The sequence below is a fragment of the Saccostrea cucullata genome, unplaced genomic scaffold (assembly GCF_032062105.1).
Source record: "Saccostrea cucullata isolate Sc308-1 unplaced genomic scaffold, CSIRO_AGI_Scuc_v1 ctg161, whole genome shotgun sequence".
In the NCBI taxonomy this organism is placed as follows: domain Eukaryota; kingdom Metazoa; phylum Mollusca; class Bivalvia; order Ostreida; family Ostreidae; genus Saccostrea; species Saccostrea cuccullata.
The window spans coordinates 233,245-252,031 of record NW_026935527.1 but is presented as its reverse complement, the minus strand read 5'-3'; the positions used below and the strand labels follow the sequence as shown (position 1 = coordinate 252,031).

Genomic DNA, 18,787 nt, shown 5'->3' with positions numbered 1-18,787 from the left:
CGAAAACATTTTTTAAAAATGAATAATTACGCTAAATGATAATCAGTTAATTAAAAGCTATCACTTTTTACATTATGTCTTTGTAGAATATTTCGAAATTCAATTTTTAAAAAAACCCATGGACCTCATGAAAAATTTTATTTTCAGAAAATAAAAACATATTTTAAATATACAAATAGAGATTTGCTCAAAATATGCAAACAAATAAAGAACATGTCGATTTGATAAAAAGTATCTGCATTTTCACGGTCGTTTTCTTTTCCCGCCATATTTCTAAGACCGGCGATTTCCTCGCCGGTCATTGCAGACCGCCGCATTCGGCGTACGCGGGCGAACCTTCCCTGGTCAAGCGGCGCATTCGGCGTACGCCGGTATGACAAATGAAATCCTACCCTTGTCTTTCCGACACCCGACTCCCGACGGTCCCGGATTTTTTTTTTTTTTTTGGCGATTTCTTTTTTGTCGGTGCACAGAAACTCTTCAAACTTCTCAGGCACATTTTCTTTTTAAATGAATTCGATCAATGATGTGTAAAAACTTTGCGTATTTATGACTGAATCAGCATTATCATCTGCCAAAAAGCGGTAAATCTAGTACTCACTCAGCTATAAATGCGAAAACAACTGAAAAAAGGTTACCGATGTTTTCGTAGAATCGCGATTAAAAACAACAAACTGAGGTATGTTTTTTAATAAATGAAAACCCTCATTTACATGCCAGATAATTTGTATGCACAAAAATTCCCCACACATTTTTTTTTCGTATAGAACTCTTCCACATCATGTTTATGTTCCCAGGCTCTACAACATGGACGTGGTTCTACCTAGGATCCCCCTTTAATTTTTTTTTTTTTTTTTTTTTTTGGTTAATTTATCTTAAAAATTTCAAATGAAAGAAAAGAATTTACATAGAATGAAAAAAAAATGAAAAGAAAATTATCTCATTCTCCTGAAGGCCGTTTCGTTATTTTTTTTAAATTTTCGTTGTTGTTACATAAATTGGTTTTCCCCAATTCTTTAAATATTACAAGAATCTATTATGATAACTTTTAATTACAGTGACATATCATATGACATGCACGCAACCAACATTTCCAAAATTTAAGAGTTAGGTTAAAAAAGGGTTATGTAGTACATGTATATTAGGAAAAAATTGGTACTGAAAGAAGTTGAAGCTAACACCCCCCACCCCCCCCCCCCCCACCCCACACACACACCTTCACTCACACACACGAAATAGGATTTTCGAGTTTGGCCTATATCATTTTGGTTTCCTTTTTGTTTGTCAAGTTTTTAAAATCTTTTTTCAGCTAGATTGAAATTTTTTCTCTGGTTGCCCCCCTCCTTTTAAAAACGATGCTATGTCAATGTATAACAATGCAATACTTTCATTTTGCATGATTTTACCGTAAGTACAATGTTAGGTTTTAGTATTTTTATGAAAATTTTGATAAAAATCTTTTTTGAAATCAAATCATCAAATCAAATGTTATGAATTTTTATAGAGTTCAAATGTTCATTTTTTTATTTATTATCACCACCAATTTCTACTGAAATACTAATTCCATCTTTTTGAGAAGAAATATCTTCTCAATATCAATATTTTTAATATCTTTAAAAATACATGGACACAGATTTGAAGTTAATTTTCTTTCATCTAAAAATTATTGAAACAAGATTGCCACTTTTCCTAAATATTAAGAATAAAATTAAAAGAACGAGTGCACTTATGGGCCCCGGTAAAATGTGAAAAAATAAACATTCAAATTAAGCAAACTTTTTCATCTCAAATCATTAATTGATATCTAAACCGTACAATTCAACAAATTTTTCCGCTGAAATCAACGAATATACAAAGAACAAAACCATAAAATGTGGCAGGGGTCAGCTGACATTTGTGATTTTCTATAGAAAATCGAGAACGGTCATTCATTTCAAAGCTTTTGTTTACTATGAGCCTAACTTTGTACAAACTTGTGCGAATGACAAAAGACGCATAATACATTTATAAAACTTGTGTGAAAGTAGGAAATTTGTACACGATTAGGCTGGTACTTAAAATATTGAAAAATAATGTACAAAAAGTACAATGTTTTTCCTATAGCAAGTGAGATCTATTTACCTGTATGACCCATGTTGAACCCACGTGTGGAATAAATTATTTAAAATACTTATAGTCACGTGAGTTCTATCCAGGTAAGCACTCCTCAAAGGTGCTCACCGTAAAACATCGGCAGGTTTTGTATCATTTAGTCAAAGTCGTGCCGCTTAGAAATATTTTTATGAACACGGGAGGGTATAATTGTCATTCGTAATAGTGTCAGACATATTAAACATTCGTGCAAGACAATGAAACAGGTATTGAAAGCCACCTAAACACTCCTTTTTAATTTCAAATTCAATGAAACTAATATTGTAATTTTAATTCAAGAGTACCAATTTCTTAGTTTGATCATTATGGCTACGGGATCACACAACTTCATTCAATTTCTTAATTAACAGATTTGGTACAAAGCTTAAAATTCCGCAAACGCGCCCGACTATGATCCACCATCAGATTGTTCAAGATCTATTCCCCTTGATTTACATAAACGAAAGTCAAAGAAGGTTCGGTACGACTTTTCCGGATTTAGGGTATCCATGGGCATTTAAAAATATTCAATTGTTTCAAATCCATGCTGACTTCGGTGATGCTTAACGTGCTTTTTAATTAGAAATATCCACTAGTATCTAAGTATTACCAAAAGTGAACGATTTGGTTATATATTACAAAGTAAAATGGCACATAAAAAGGGCCCATTAAGCATTGCTTAAGTGCACTTGTCCTTTGTGAGAGTGCAAGGATGTGTCAATCAAACCCGTCTAAAAATTTGAAGTTGTAATAACTTTAAGATGCAATAAGATTTTTAATATATTTTTGTGTGAAATGCTATTAAAATATATAAGTCGTAATATTATAGAGAAAATATTAACTTCAAATCTGTGTCCATGCACCTTTAATATCTACGACACCTTACGTCTCTCTGTATCGATGTCCGTTTTTGGTTTTCATATCTATAACGGAGTACTACATTTACCGCTTTTTGGCAGGTGATACTGCTGATTCAGTAAAATACGCAAATTTGTGTAAGTTTTTACATATCATTGAATTCATTTAAAGCCTGAGAAGTTTGAAAAGTTTCTGTGCACCGACAAAAAAAGGAAATCGCCGGAAAAAAAAATCCGGGACCGTCGGGAGCCGGGTGTCGGGAAGACTAGATTTACCGCGTGCACGTTTGTTAAGTTTTTTTCGTTTGTCGTGCTTTTATGTTCGTTTGTTCTCCAAAGATGGTCGTTGGTTTTGCATTCATATATGTTTGTTACGTACGTGGTCGTTGGTTTTGCTTTAATGTATATTTATTCTGCGAAAAGGTCTGTTGATTATGCATTGTATATCATTTGTTAAGTTTTTATGGTCATTGAAATTAAAATAATTGTTTGTTTTCTCATTATGGTAATTTTTGCCCTTTCCGCTGCCCATAACCGAGTGAACATATAATGTCTTTTTATTTTATGATAATTTGGTAAGTTTTAAGGTATGTTAAAAATTTCAACATTTATTTAACTTTTGTATGTTCCTTAAAAAGTTTGTAGGCATAAACTAATGTACATAGTATTAATTTTAACGCATCAGTCCACGAACGTTTCTAACATCCCTCGTATTTTGGTTAGAAATACGTACCAGCGCACATAAGTGTTGCTATAGCAAGGACTCTACTCAGCAGAAGGATAATGTATTTTCGTACGCATTGGTCAATGAAAGCGGACAAGATCAACAATGCAAAGCTTATAACACCAACTGCTATAGCTGTCGACTCCATTAGCTTGATTGGTTCTTTCCATTCTGTTAAAAAATAGATTAAAGAATTTGTAAATTAGACCCAGTATGTACATGTATAAAAATATTATTTACAAATTAAATATAAATGCTAACAGTAAATACGAAGCTAAATTCATATAAAAACTGCTTAAAATGCATGTAGATTGCTGATATACATTTTCGCAATAAAAAAGCAAAGCGAAAAAGATTGTTTTTATGCAAAAACTGGTCTTCTCCACTAATCACTATTTTTTGTGGGTACAACTTTTCCTCGATAAAGAATTTTTGATACAAAACCTTGCTAAAATATTGTATTTACAAACCTGTCTTCACTTCAGAAGGTATATGTGAAAAGAAATAATTAGACTCATCCACAATAACTTTGAATTCCCAAAGTGAACCACTTGCTTGAATTTTCTTTAGTATCCCAGGACCTGGGTACCAAATGGCATCAATTCCGTCCCACTTAGGATAAGCTATGGCAGCTATATGTACGACAAGAGCAATTCCAGTTACAACTAATGTTGCTATCTTTAATGGAGTGAATCCTTTTTTGGGACACTTCATACTGAAAAGTCACATTCAAAGTTCCACTTTATAATATGGGACCGCTTGTTCCTACCTTAGTTTTATACCTTTCGCCAATCAATGAATTTAAAGATGTCGGTAAATGTATGGATGTTTTTGTCCACTCATATTGACATTGTTATGTGCATCAATTTACATTTACAGTGCACGGGCTTCGATACCCGAAAACATGATGCAATATGATTTTTGTAAGCTTTTGTGTTTGTCTACAAAATATAAAAAAATAAACATAACCCGAGAATGTAGTGTTTTCGCAACAGTTAAGATTGTTGATTCTATATGTATGGGTAGAATGAAGTCTTAATTAAGACTTATTTTTCTTTTAAAGAACAGTTTACAAATGTGGCATATGAGAGAAAAATTAATTTAAATGGAATCCTAAATGGAATGGATAAAAAAGTTTTTTTTCTTATCTTCAACATGTTTATATATTTATTCAAATTAACTGCCTTATATTTACACTTATTTCCATCTTTCTCTACTGACAATTTTTCAAAGATATTTTGAAGATAAAGAGATCATGTATTATACATGTTGTATATGCCTTTACCTGCCTCAGTCTTTGTTTGCTGCCTAACTCGACGTTGTTTTCGACCGGTGTAAAGAATAATGACCCCCATCGAATAATGACCGGGGGTCATTTTTCGACAGCGAAAAATGACCCCCGGTCATTATTCGACGTAGAAAAATGACCCTTTTGCCCGTAGAAAAAGTGTCACCACCCTAAAAATTTGCAGAACCCACGTGAAGAAAAATGAACCCCGTAGAAAAATGACTCCCTGTGGATTAAAGCTGATATTTTTAGGGGGCAAAAAAAAAAATTAGATAAAGAAGCATATTGGCCAAAATGCTCATCTGAGCTTATTTGGAATAAATTAATGATACGTTGATCTCATAACATACGATTATAGCTATATTTTAAGGTCAATGCGATGATTCAGAATCTAAATGAGTAAAGATTTATCGAGCCTAAAGGGTTAGGTAAACATTGTTTTTCGATGGTGGAAATCATCGTACTGTCAGAAAAAATCAGAAGTATCACATATTATTTTATAATATTTTCATGTTAAATACTAAAATCTGATTGGTTTAGACGCAGTTAACAATCTGTTCTATTACCCTCAGCCTTAGCAACACACGTGACAACGGTTAACACAACGGTAATGCCACATGCGTGGTTCACCGTAGAATTCTCAAAACGTCAGTTGCGCGTTTGAAAAAAACGGAATAAACTTGACGTCAATAAGAGCTTGCGTCCGATGTAGCTTACTTGAAAACAACAAACGACAGACGAAACATGCTTGCGAGTGCAGAAATAACGAAACTTTAGATGATAAAGGACTGGTAGAGTATCTAATAAACAATAAAGACGTCAGTAAATCTTTTTCGAAGTAGCGGGAAGTTTGGAAGCTTTCTAAACGTGAACGAAAAGGCAATCGACGATTTGTATTGCTGACGTAGTAAATCAAGAAGACATTCAGTATAATAAAATAAATGGTGCCTGTTTTGGAGGGTAACAGTTGAAACTGACACCCCTCGGAAAACCATTGTCAATCTCCGCTGACGCGTCGGTTGACAATGGTTTTCCTTTGGGTGTCAATTTCAACTGTTACCCTCCAAAACAGGCACCATTTATATAATATCCTTTGCTTGAAAAGCGGGAGGGTATATAGTGATCGGGACGTCCGTCTGTTACGCTTTCGGGTATCCATCTGTTATCCGCAACTCCTCTTATATATAAAAAGATGTGTTTGTGAAACAGCTATGCCCCTGTATGGCAACATAGCGAAGATTAAACTTTTCCTAAATGCAATTTAAATATAATGGTACCCAAATTAGGGTCTTCTCACAAGAAATACAATTGTAAAATAGGAAAGCCCTAGCACCACTTGTTCAAAATTAATGGCTAAGGATAAGTGTTTGAAAGGTAGGTCAAACTCAAAGGTCAAAGATCAAAGTTGATGGTTTCTTAAGAGAGGTTTAATGTAACAAGGATTACATTTGTGAAGTATGAGAGTACTAGTATCTACAGTTAAAAAGTTATAGCCAAAGTAAATTATAAATTTGGCATTTTTTGTAAAATGGGACAAACTCCAAGGTAAAGGTCAAAAGGTCAAATTTGGTGGTACCCAAAGTAAGGTCTTGTCACAAGGAATATATACATATTGAATATGAAAGGCATAGCTACAATAAATGAAAAGTTATGGTCAAGGTTAAAGTTTTTGCGGAGAAACAGACCGCCAAATAGACAGACAGACATACAGACGAACACGATAAAACTATATACCCCCGAATCTTCGATTACAGGGACATAAAAAGAAATGGTCTTCAATTAACTTTTCATATTATGATACAGTATAAAGAAGACTTTACAAAAATGAAAATGTTTGTTCTTATTTTCATATTAAATTCTCTGAAAAATATACTCAGAACTGGGTAAAAGGGTGGAGTAAAACAAGAATTAAGAAATGTAATGAATACTGTGTGCTAAATCTAAAGGTTATTTCTACATGTATAGTTTTTGCATCAGAATGTGTATTTTACACTAGCCCATAGCTTTACAGAGCATGTTTCTAGGTGTTATACCCACCCCACCCCTTATTTATTTAGGAGGAAGTCGATTATCAACAAAAGTAACAAAAAAAAACTACCCTCCCTTTATTTTTCTATAAGTAGGGACTAAAAATAAGCTTAAAATAATCTACTATTCTACTAATTTTCAACTGTTACTTTGCCACAATACTTTCAAGTATTCCCCCACCAACATTTAAAGTATGCTTTAATCATGGCGAAATAAATTATGATATGATAGAACTTGTGTGAAGGCTTTATTTCATTTCAATATTTTATCTAGAGCCTCTTTCAGTAGTATTGAAAGGTATAGAGTTTTATTTATATTTTTGCTTTTCTTTTTTTTTTTTTTTGATTTAACGTAATTTTTTTTTTTGGGGGGGGGTTAAAAATTTCCTCCTCTTTCATTGTCAAAAAGGATTTGCCAAACTTATACAAGCTAAAAGTTGAAATGAAGGAAAAATTAATTTTTCTATTAAAGAGTATTGGAACCTGATTGTTGCATGGTTTGATTTCTAAAAACAAGGGGAATATCATTCTTTAAGCAAACACTATAAGGACGAAATTAATAAGAAATTTTATTACTTGACAATTAAAGAATCTCTTTTCACTTTAAAGGGGGTCATTTTTCAATGGGGGTCAAATTTTTATAGGACTAACATATAAAATAATGACCCCTATGACACTTTTTCTACAAAAAATGATTTTTTTATACGGGTAGGGGGTCATTTTTTGTCGTTAAAAAATGACCCCCGGTCATTATTCGATGGGGGTCATTATTCGTCTTTACACCGGCCTATTTTCCTCTTTCCGTCCGGTGCCATGTCATTGTAGTAGTACAAATCCTCTTTTTCTCCATCCTAGGTATATGTCCAATCAAATACCTGACAGTTATTATTTCACTCGCTCTAGTTGTTTTCATTATATGATGGTGTTCTTCATTTGATATATAATTTGCTCTCTTACTCTCAGGATGTTTTCTTACATTTAGGCATCTATTCTACAGCTAAAAGGTGGCAATCTTCTTTTGTCTCGGTTCGTTGTTCTCCATGCTTCACTTCCATACATTAGAACTGAGAATCAAGCTTTTGAATAACTTAATTTTTGTTTTGAAGGAACATACTTTAATGAATTCCAGATTTCTTTCAAGGCTTCCAAATCGGCATGTAGCTTTTTCAAGTCTGTTGGTAATGTCCTATCAGACCTCCCTTTCTTGCTATCACAGCTTCAACTGTAAGTTAATGCTTCTACATCCTAAAGGTCTAGTCCATAAATCTTGATTGGCTCTACTATGTCAGAGTTGAGTCTCATCACTTTGTTTTTCTCACTGTTTATTCTGAGGGCAGCTTGACTTGCAATTTCATTCAATCTGTATGTCTCTAGTAGAGGGTTATCAAATTTGTCATCTGCAAATTCTAGATCTTTTTTTTAGTGCAATTCTACCTTACTCCTGTTATTTTCTGTTTCTGTGGCTCTTCTCACAATGAAATCTAACGCCGAGATCTATAGCTAGGAATCTAGACATTGTGCAACCCTGCTTCATTCCTGTTATTATCAGGGACCAGTTAGATTCTTTCCTATCTTTTAGGACTGCACATTAAAATGATTTATATTGGAGTTTTACCATTCTGATTAGTGTATCTGGGTTGCCGTATAACTTCATCATAGACCTAAGGCTCTCCCTATTGATGTAATAAAAATGCCTTTTAAAAATCAACGGAGTTTGCAAACAATATTTAGTTTTATTTGGTACCTTGTTCTATTGTGTTACGAAGTGTAGATAGTTGACCTCCTTCCTCTAATGCCAGCTTGTTCCTCACGCAGCTTTTTTTTTCTAGTCCATCTTTGATCCTTTGTACATAATACAGTCATGTAATTGTTTCATTTTTCTGGAGAATACTTTGCTCGACACAAACAAATGTGTGATACCTCTATAATTTTCACATACCGATCTTTCACCTTTCTTTGGAATCATCGATATCAGGCATTTCATCCAAACCGATGGTATGGTTTCTTGTTCAAAAATGTTGTGAAGTTTTTCCAAATATTTTGCTGTCGCCTCGCCAAACGCAATGGATGAGCGCACATGAACATATTGAACATTTCCACTTATATTCATTTGAAATTTAATATTATTTTTGCTACGAATAAGAAATGTATCAATTTTACGCACGTTTAAAGACAAACCTATAATAAGGAGGGAATCAGATCAAGTCTGGAAAAAAAATTGACTAGCCCTCACAAAAAGAAAACAATTCTCTCCAGTTTTTAATTTTCTGGAGAAGGGTATGTTAAAATAAGTTAAATTAATTGGCGAAGTCTTTAAATGCATTATTTTGTTCTAAATTCTAAAAAAAAAAAGTTCAGAAAAAAGTAGGGAGGGTAGTAGAAACTTTGCCGACCCATTCCAACAACCGCTCTCGCCCAAGATTATATATGTCTAAATGTTATGTTCACCTGAACGGAAGTCGAGTACAAGTTAAGGACAGATGATACAATAAATTGTTTTCTTTGGTGGAGACTTAATTAATATCTCATAGGTTTAAGAAAGTGGATAATTCTTTGACCCCCCCCCCCTCCTAGACTTGGAAAATAGTAAATACTTCAATAAAATAACAAATACGGACAAAACACACCCAGTTAAGGTTTACAGATGTAAACAAATTTCAGAATATGTTAGCTTAGTGTTAACTTTTGATATAAACTTTACAAAAGTATGCCAAGCCAGGTGAATTTTATGAGGAAACGCAAAATGGTGAAAATCAGAATAAAACTAACAGGCTGATTTTGCTTTCCCTCATAAAATTCACCTGCATGGCTTGGTACTATTTCAAAAAGTTAATATTACACTTTTAGCATCAAGTTAACAAAGCTGAAATTTATTTTCATCTGATTTAAAAATGGATTGAACGCTAATACGAGATATTAAAAATTAATTTTTTTAAAGCGTATTATGCTTTATTGATTGTGTATTTTCTGCGTATATGAAGAAAAAGTCCTCTTTGAACAAAGGTGGAGCGCGGCATTCATGTTATTATATGTACCTACGTGTATTACAAAATGAAATTATGATGTGCTCTACGGTTTGAGAGTTTGCAATTTATTAATAAAACAATTTAAATTGGCCCGAGAATAGCAAAGAACTGAGATACAAGTAACAATAAAACTAATGCCAATTCGAATTCAAGGAGCACAAATGTGAAAAGATCACATAACAACCGTTTCTGTGATACACAGGTATTAGAGTGAATAACGATACATGTATTTACTAAGGATAGCCGGTTTTATCAACAATCTATCAATTCTGATTACTTTAAGACAAAATCGCTGACAAAAATGTGTAGCAAACCTGACCTCTTACTAAACTTACCACAGATTAAGGACATAAGCTAAAGAATGTTCCACCGTCTCCAAAACAGATCCCCAGCATTGATTTACAATAAAGTTTGATATCTCCTAAGCTGACCATAATTGGGATATTTTGGGATCATTTACCTTTTTTGAACGGAGATAGGACTCAATCAATCTACAAACAGACCTATTGTGTTTGAAAATTTACACCTTTTAATTTCATATAAAATTGAAGTGAGTATTCATATTATGCAAACACGATTCGATATTAACTGGAAGACCAACATTAACAATACATGTATCAAGTGTAAAAATATAAAAGGTATTCTTTATATATTTTCAAAGAATGCCGTTGCTTCTCGTTTTATTTCTTTTAATTCACTAAAAGGAAGAAATGTGCATGTTTTACTGATTGTGGTGATATAAATTCTGTATATATCACCATAAATAACTTTTCAAAGTTGAAAATAAACCTATAAAGCGATGCATCAAATAAAAGTTTCATAGTTTTAAAACACGGAGTAATTGAACTTAAAAAAGATTGAGGGCGGGGGGGTCGAAGGGGAACAATTCAAGGGCAGGCGGGACCATAGAGGGTAATAGCATACAATTTCATTGCCAAAGCTTAAAATCTTCGCCAAGAAATGAAAGATTTCACACTTGCAAAGAAAGTATAATTAATTTACGACTTTGACTTTTGACTTAGTAAAATAATTATAGTCTTCTTTATAGGACATAGGAAGTAATGGTATAAATTACGAAATAAATATCGCGAAGAACATGCATTTTTTTCTCTGAAAAAAATTGCAAAAAAATCATATAAAATAATTAAGAGCCAAAATTATTATGTGAATTATCATGATTTTTTTATGTTCCTTAAGTACTTCTCATGAAAATATTACAAAAAAAATTTATGGAAATTATTAATTACGAATTTTGGAACGCGTTTGATTGACGAATCCTGAACTTTCACATGTTCGGGAAATAACGAAAAAATCCGTCGACATTTCAGTATGTGAATAATGTCTTCATAATTAGTATAAAAACGTAGGTCAGCATTTCACTCAATGATAAATTGCTTTTACTGGCAAGATTGTTGTTTCTAATATTTTTTATTCATCAACTTGTTTGTCAATAACTTACCTCGTTTTAGAAATTGTTTATTTGTAGAGCATCCTCATGTGTATTGAATCAGCTGAAAGATAAAACCCCGTATGCTGGTGATAAAGCTAATAAGTTTAAAGTGTACCATTAAGTTGATTTCCATTTATAACGTCTTGGACTCATTTAACAAAAGAACGTACGACTAAAACCAGAAAGTTGAATTTATGATAAATTTTGACAAATAAACTATTCTGATGAAAATTGCTAGTGTAAAAATAATTTGTTTCATTCGTATAAAAAAAGAATAAAATCAGTTTTAAAAAGACGGGATGGGGGTGGGGGGGGGGGGGGGGGGGGCTGTAAGACAGACGAACTGCCTATAGTGCGGCAGGTATTAAGTGAAAGATTCAATTATAATCTAAATTTTATTTGATATTTCATCTAATATTAAAGTATACACTTTATATGTAAAATCTCTACAATTTTCAAAAATCTCACCAAGACTGAAAATATTTGCCTACGAAAAAGCATACACACACCAAAAAGAACAAAATCGATCATTTTCTCATTCTTTAGCAAACGTTTTCAATATGAGTGGGTCTTTGCTCCATTGTTTTGAAAGATAATCATGAAATATTGCAATAAATATACATTTTTTGGTCAAATGAACTCGGAAACTTAATTACCTATTTGGATTTCTAATATGTGCATTCGGGAATGTCTTAGGAATACGCCTTTACTATTTCCAGCTAAGAGCGCCACTCATTTTCACTACCAACATTCCCTCTTTCCCGATATATAGTATTTTGACCCGAACTACGTGGCCATATTAGTAAGTGGGTTTTACTTTCGAACATTTCTACTCTGAATTTTTTCTTGAAAGTTTTTAACAGAATTAAATTTTGGTCTTAATCGTAAGTTCTTTTTTAAAACGAACTCATGAAAACTACCGGTACGTTCCTATCATCATGGTGTAGAATTTGAAATTTGTCTGGATATATATTTACAGAAACTATAACAAAGACATCTCTTCTTCCCCTTTTAGCTGACTGATTACAATATGAACGACATCGTAGAAAGGACAAGTTAGGCTTAGGCCCGTTTTTGGCCACTGATTTGGGGCGTCTTTCAAAATGATGCACCGGTGTAAAAATAAAACCCTATTGTCGCCCCTGCCACAGAATGAGTATTGTTTCTAAGTTACTGGTTGCACATAGGTCAGAGAGAGGTAAGAAAATATGTAAATTTAAAAATTGTATATTTTTTCTGCAATTTTTATCGATTAAATTGCACATAATTTTTCAAGCTTGCCTATTCGTCTATTCCATATGCATTTCCTGTGAATTAATATCCGATCATGCTATGATCCCTTACCCCTTGCAATTGACCTTCACGATTGACCTAATTAAAATAAATCAACTTCGGTGATAACTTCTGAATGACATATGAAAGGGCGTTCATATTTGACACGATAAGCCATAACATTTGACATATCACCCACAAAGACACAGAAAGCTGAGGACCACAATTCTTTGAATTTGCTTGTTTGATATAAAAATGAAAACATGATTTTTACATCAAATATCTTTCGCTTTTCATTGTTATCAGTTATTACAAGATATCACTTAGCAAATAATCGTAGATGAGCTTACAGAATCAACAATTACAGTCAAAATTAAACATTTATACTCCTTCTCGATGACGGGAGTGTTTGATATTCTGGAGTAAAATCTAATAAAATCCTTAATCATAAAACTATCCTTCTAATTCTTTCATTGTCTGACGTCTATAAATATCAAATGGAACAAGAGTAAAAACTCTTATTTTTTCAATATAATTCAAAGGAGAATAATGGCTTTCTTAACAAAACAAGGACTTTCAAAGCTTCGGATAATTTCGATCATTCTTCTATCAGTTGCTTTCATCTTCCAGATAGTTGCAGTTGCAGCAAACAAATGGAGTGAAATAGACTCAGAATATCACGGTCTCTCTATCAAGGCCCACCAGAGTCTTTGGACAGAACACATAATACAAGACACACCGTCAGCATACCCCAAACCTAAAAACATGGAAGTTGGTAAGTTTTTCCCGTTACTATTGGATTTTATTAATTGTCAGTTAAACATGCTCTTTGTGTTTTAAAACTTTAAATACGTGAGCTTAACTTGCATAGGAAAAACTTAAAGTCTTTCTTTTTGGCTTTTGTTTTCAAAGAAAATGCTGAAAACATTTATTTTGTACACGTTTATAAGGAAATACCGGTGTATATCATCTCGTAATTCAAGTAGCACAGGACTTCATCGGGTTAGCTAAGGCTGCTTATAGTTGTTTCTTATAACAGTGCAATAGGGCAATCAATTCCTCAGTCAAATCAAGAAACATTTGATAGGTGTAAATTATTGTTGATTGCAAACAGCAATTTATTTCACTTGCAGTTTGGTTAATTTTTTTTGCAAAAAAGAATAGGAAAACTGAAGTTATGACATTTTATAATCTCATGTAACATTCACTTAATCTTCATGTACCATCTCCGTAATTTACAACACTCTCGAGCTCACAAAGATTAAAACCACACCTTTATGATATAGCATGACGAAACATGAGAAAAATATTATTTTTCCTGTAATATTATAATTTTCCCAAATTAGTGGGTCTCAACTATTTTTTTTCTTTAATTATAGGAGCTCAATTCACTTTATGCATACAGTGTACTTATATAAATTTGTTGACTATCGCCTCTTTTCCATTTCATTTATCAAGAGACTTGTTTTTTTTTTCATTTCCTATATTTTTTTTTTTTTGAGAATATTGGAAATTGGAAATAGGCTTTGAGAAAATGCAATGTTCTTGAAATTTGCAGAAAACATGCGTATTTGACTATTTTTAGCAAAGAAATAAGATATGAGCACAGCCCAAGATCCAAAAATTAACAATTCTTTATAATCTTCAGAAATCGATCTTTCAATCTGTAATTGCATATTTTGGATCAGAGTTTGTGCTCTATATGAAATATTGAAAAAAAAAATACTTTAATGTAAGGCCATTTTCAAAGGAATTTACAGGATATGAGGAAACATGACGCATTTTATTACGTCATAATGCATTGGAAAGAGGGGAAATTACGTCATGTCCAATAGAATCATAGTCTCCGAGAGTTCAAGTGATAAATACAGTAACTGCATTTTCAGCTTAAAGTGAGTAGTTTTGATTTTTAAGAAATTCACAGGGCCAAAAAGGCCCTAAGTGGCTCTTGCATTATCAATTGATATTCAAATGATTGACGTTAAACGCTTATTTCTTTTAATTCAATATTAGTTGCAATATTAATTGAAACAAAGAAGGTTAGATCTCGTAGCAATAGGTCGAAATCCATGGGTCTACGTAAAAACATTGTACGTAAACTTAAAAACAAAGATCATGATCTTATTTGAGATTATATCAAGCTAACGGATCTACATCCTCAAATTCTATATTATAACAAGATATACCCTATAATCCTAGATCTGTATACCTATGTTTATACAAGTATTGAATAAAACCCAGTGTCAGATTGTAAGTTTGCGAGTATCATCAAATTGTTTGAGGAGAACAAAGGATTATCAAGGATTCGTTAAACTTTGGTATAGTTCTGAGTTTGGATTTTAAACACCGTAGTTTATAGGATGTCGCAATCATTTCCTGGTATCTAAACACCTGCAAGTGATTAGGTTCTCAACAATGCTTCGGATAAATCCCACTATTCTTGATAAGGTTACATACAATCAGAAATAAGGATAAAACAATTAGAGATATGATAATAAAGAAGAGATGAACGCATTAGAATGTGATAGCAATTGAACGTTAAGTTTAGTTTGACTTTTTGTTATCGTTTTAAAATCTTAGATTACATTAAATAGTTTCCTTTCTTACCAACCTCGTGATAAAATGGAATTCATTTTGTGAATCAGTAAAAACGTAAAACTTTGATACTATTATGGTAAAAATGCATCCAACTCTTCTGTTGCATTACACCCTGAATCTAAAACTGTTAATATTTTGAAAATATGAATAAAAAGAAAAATACATGTACATATCATTTTTTGAAAAACAATACCTAAAATTTGTGAATAGTTTTGACACATCACAAAACGTTATGAAACCCCACAAAGCATCTTTCTTTTTTTGGATACTGTAGATCACTAAATTTTCACGACACCTTATTTTCGCGAGACAGGCATTGATTCATGAAAAGAGAGACAAAATTTTCCCGATTGTGGTTATTACTCTATCACATATACACTGTCTCGCGTAATTACACAAAAATAAAGTTCTCGCGAATAAAAAGTGATTTACAGTGTTTTACTGGAAAAGACATGAATTTTTACCTATGAACACATTTTATGATAAACATGATAATTTCAATTTTTCTATCGCCAACTTCCCTTTTTGTATAGCAATTCGAGGGTCGCGAACTATATATCTGGCACACAAATAGCCATACATGTAATCATGTTTTATTATATAAGGCAAATGTTACTTGATGTTTGGTCAATGTTAATGAGGTCACAAAGAGAAAATGATGTCATTCATTAATTGGATTGATTGTTAAGGAAGGGAGATCTTTAACATGATGTTTGTTTTGGTGCCCAGTGAAAGTAGGCTGGGAAGGAGTTTGTCTTACTTGAGCAATTCGCATTAGCATTGGAGAGAACTACTAAAGTGGAAAACGCACTGAAGCCTAATTTATCTCTTTTATGGAAGTAATTTCATTAATTCGCGATTTACATTAAAATCACCCTCGTATACCTGCATATGGAGTTTTTGTTTCCAAGCTGATTCGATACGAAAGAACATCTCCATGAACGATTAAATTTTAAAGCAAAACAATTTGATAACAGGGAAATTTTTGAAAAAAAGATATATAAAAAAAATATGGAATTATTAATTTGCAAGTTTTATATTCTACACTGACCTTATCAGCAAATTCAATGCTAAATGACGTTTCTCATACATGTTCTAATTATTAGGCAAGTACTTTGAAATAATAAAATTTTCGTGGGGGTTTAATTTTCGTTGTTTTTGAGGTATGAAGACACCCACAAATTCATGCCCACCACGAAATGTAAAATGTTACATACATAACCTACTCAATAATTCTTCATCCACGAATTCAAATCCCCACGAACCAAGAGTTTTTGCTCAAACCACGAAAATTTGACCCCAGGAAAATATTTGATTTTACAGTACTTTCATACTTAAATTTCTTTGATTACCCGATCATGATAAAGAGCACATGGTGGGTATGATCGATCGAGAAGAATGCCTCTTCCTCCATGGCACCTGATCCCACCTCTGATGTTTTTTTAGGTTCATGTGTGGTTTGCTCCCTCTTTATATAGTTTTAATGAGCCTGAATTCGACTAGTTTGTTTTGTTTGATATTTTCCATGCTTCAGAATTTTATCTGGTGCGTTATACTTCCAAAGCAAGACCACCTGTATCATATATGCGTATATCATTGATGATTTTTTTTTGTTTTCATTGCAGAATGGAAGAAGGATTTGCAGATTATAGAAATAATGTGCATCGTGCTTGGACTGACCTCGCTTTCATTGTTGCTGTCAGTCTCTGTATTAACTGTGGTAGCAACCAAAACTATTGTAGCTGGAATATTTCGGGCTCTGGCAATCATAACGACTATTGTGACAAGTAATCTTTTTTAAATATTCATGCTAAAAGGGTTTGCTTTTATTACATAAGAAATGTAAATTATTTAAATTTTTATTATGGAATACCGGTATATTATACATTTATTTTTATATTTCAGGTTTATTGATAATAATCGGAGCTTTGTTGTACAACTACCAGAAAGTGAAGATGTTTTCTTTCAATGCGCGGAATCCGGCCAGTAACTATCCTATACAGGAGGAGAGGGTGTCCTACGGCTTTATACTGTCCGTGGTCAGCAGTGTCCTGTTGTCTACATCCGCCGTGATAGAAATCAGTCAGCTGATCATAGCGGATGGTAAAGCCTCCAGTCACAGAGGGATACAACCGCTGAACAACCTAGACAAGAAACCGGATGAAAAAAATTAACTCCAAACCATTTTTTCTACTTTGAAATAATGTGATACGTCAATATAAATGTAATAAAAAATTTACATACTTATGCTCTTGAGTTCTGAGACAATGACATTGTTTTTCTGATATTTGACAATTAAGTGATAGTTTGCAATCTGTGTAAAAATCAATTCTTCTTGAACGTGACATGAAAACTCTTCCCACCCTTATCTTTCAGCAGTTTAGATAGATTGATTGTTAAGGTTACATGTGATGATTTCATAAAGTATCTAAATCCAAAAGTCAATACATTTAGACCCACGGAAAATTAATCGTAGCACGAAAGCTTTGGGGATATGTATTTAGATATTAGAGGCATCTGCCAAAAAATCTTTATCGTCGACTACTTATCTATGTTGTCCCTGACTGGGAGCATACAACATCTACCATTACTCAATTTCGATCGGTTTAAACAATTTAACGATGAACCATTTGTTTCGCTTCTGTCGTTTAAACAAACTTGGTAGTGACATTGAGTAAAACACTGTGTAATTTTTCAAATCACATCGGTACCCCGTTGTCGTTTTCTCTTGTCAATGTATCTTATATCATAGATTTTCACAAGTACTGATCAATACTTGATTGATTAATGTTAACAATGAAATTGTCCTAGCTTTTCCTTCAAATTGATAACAAAGATGGACTAGAGAATTCTTTTTTCCCCAAAATAAAGGGTACTTACTATACATTAACTATTAATCTAAGTATCGTTTAAATAAATCACATACTACAAGCAAAGAATTTTGATTGCCCTGAATTCCATCTACAATGTATTGTTTTTTTTTCAATATGAACATTGAAGAAAAATACTTTGCCGGTTGGTCTGTGTTTTACTAAAATTGTTATTAATCTAATCAGAAGCCACTTGGATCATCTAATCAGAGGCTATATGGAAGTACAATGTAGATATTTATCATAGTAAATTATATTAATTTATCCTCATAAGGTTATTTTAAATCTTTTTGGGAGGGAGGAGTCAATTTCACTGAATTTTTAAAAAAAATCAATTGGGATTTTAATTAGCCCAAAAACCTTTGCCGAAGGCTTTTGGGATGATAAATACTTCTCCTTTTTTATGAAATTGTTGTTTTTTTTTTTGAAATAAGAATGTCAAATTTTGTGTACACAAATTTTAAATAGTTTAGGCTGTGAAAGATAGTTTCCCCCTATTTTTGCACAATAAAAATATTTACTATCACATAGCAAATATTGGCCAT

At 32.7% G+C, this 18,787-nt stretch overlaps 2 protein-coding genes across 2 annotated transcripts in view; one reads left to right on the top strand and one right to left on the bottom strand.

Annotated features, from left to right (window-relative positions):
- Positions 1 to 18,787, bottom strand: part of LOC134243140 (putative uncharacterized protein DDB_G0293878) — a 476,688-nt gene that overhangs the window by 412,252 nt on the left and 45,649 nt on the right. The window lies entirely within an intron of this gene.
- LOC134243152 (uncharacterized) lies at positions 13,324 to 17,605 on the top strand. Its single transcript, XM_062725387.1, has 3 exons — positions 13,324 to 13,549; positions 16,998 to 17,159; positions 17,278 to 17,605. Exons 1-3 carry the CDS (start codon positions 13,324 to 13,326, stop codon positions 17,544 to 17,546), a joined length of 657 nt encoding a protein of 218 aa, XP_062581371.1. The 3' UTR covers positions 17,547 to 17,605.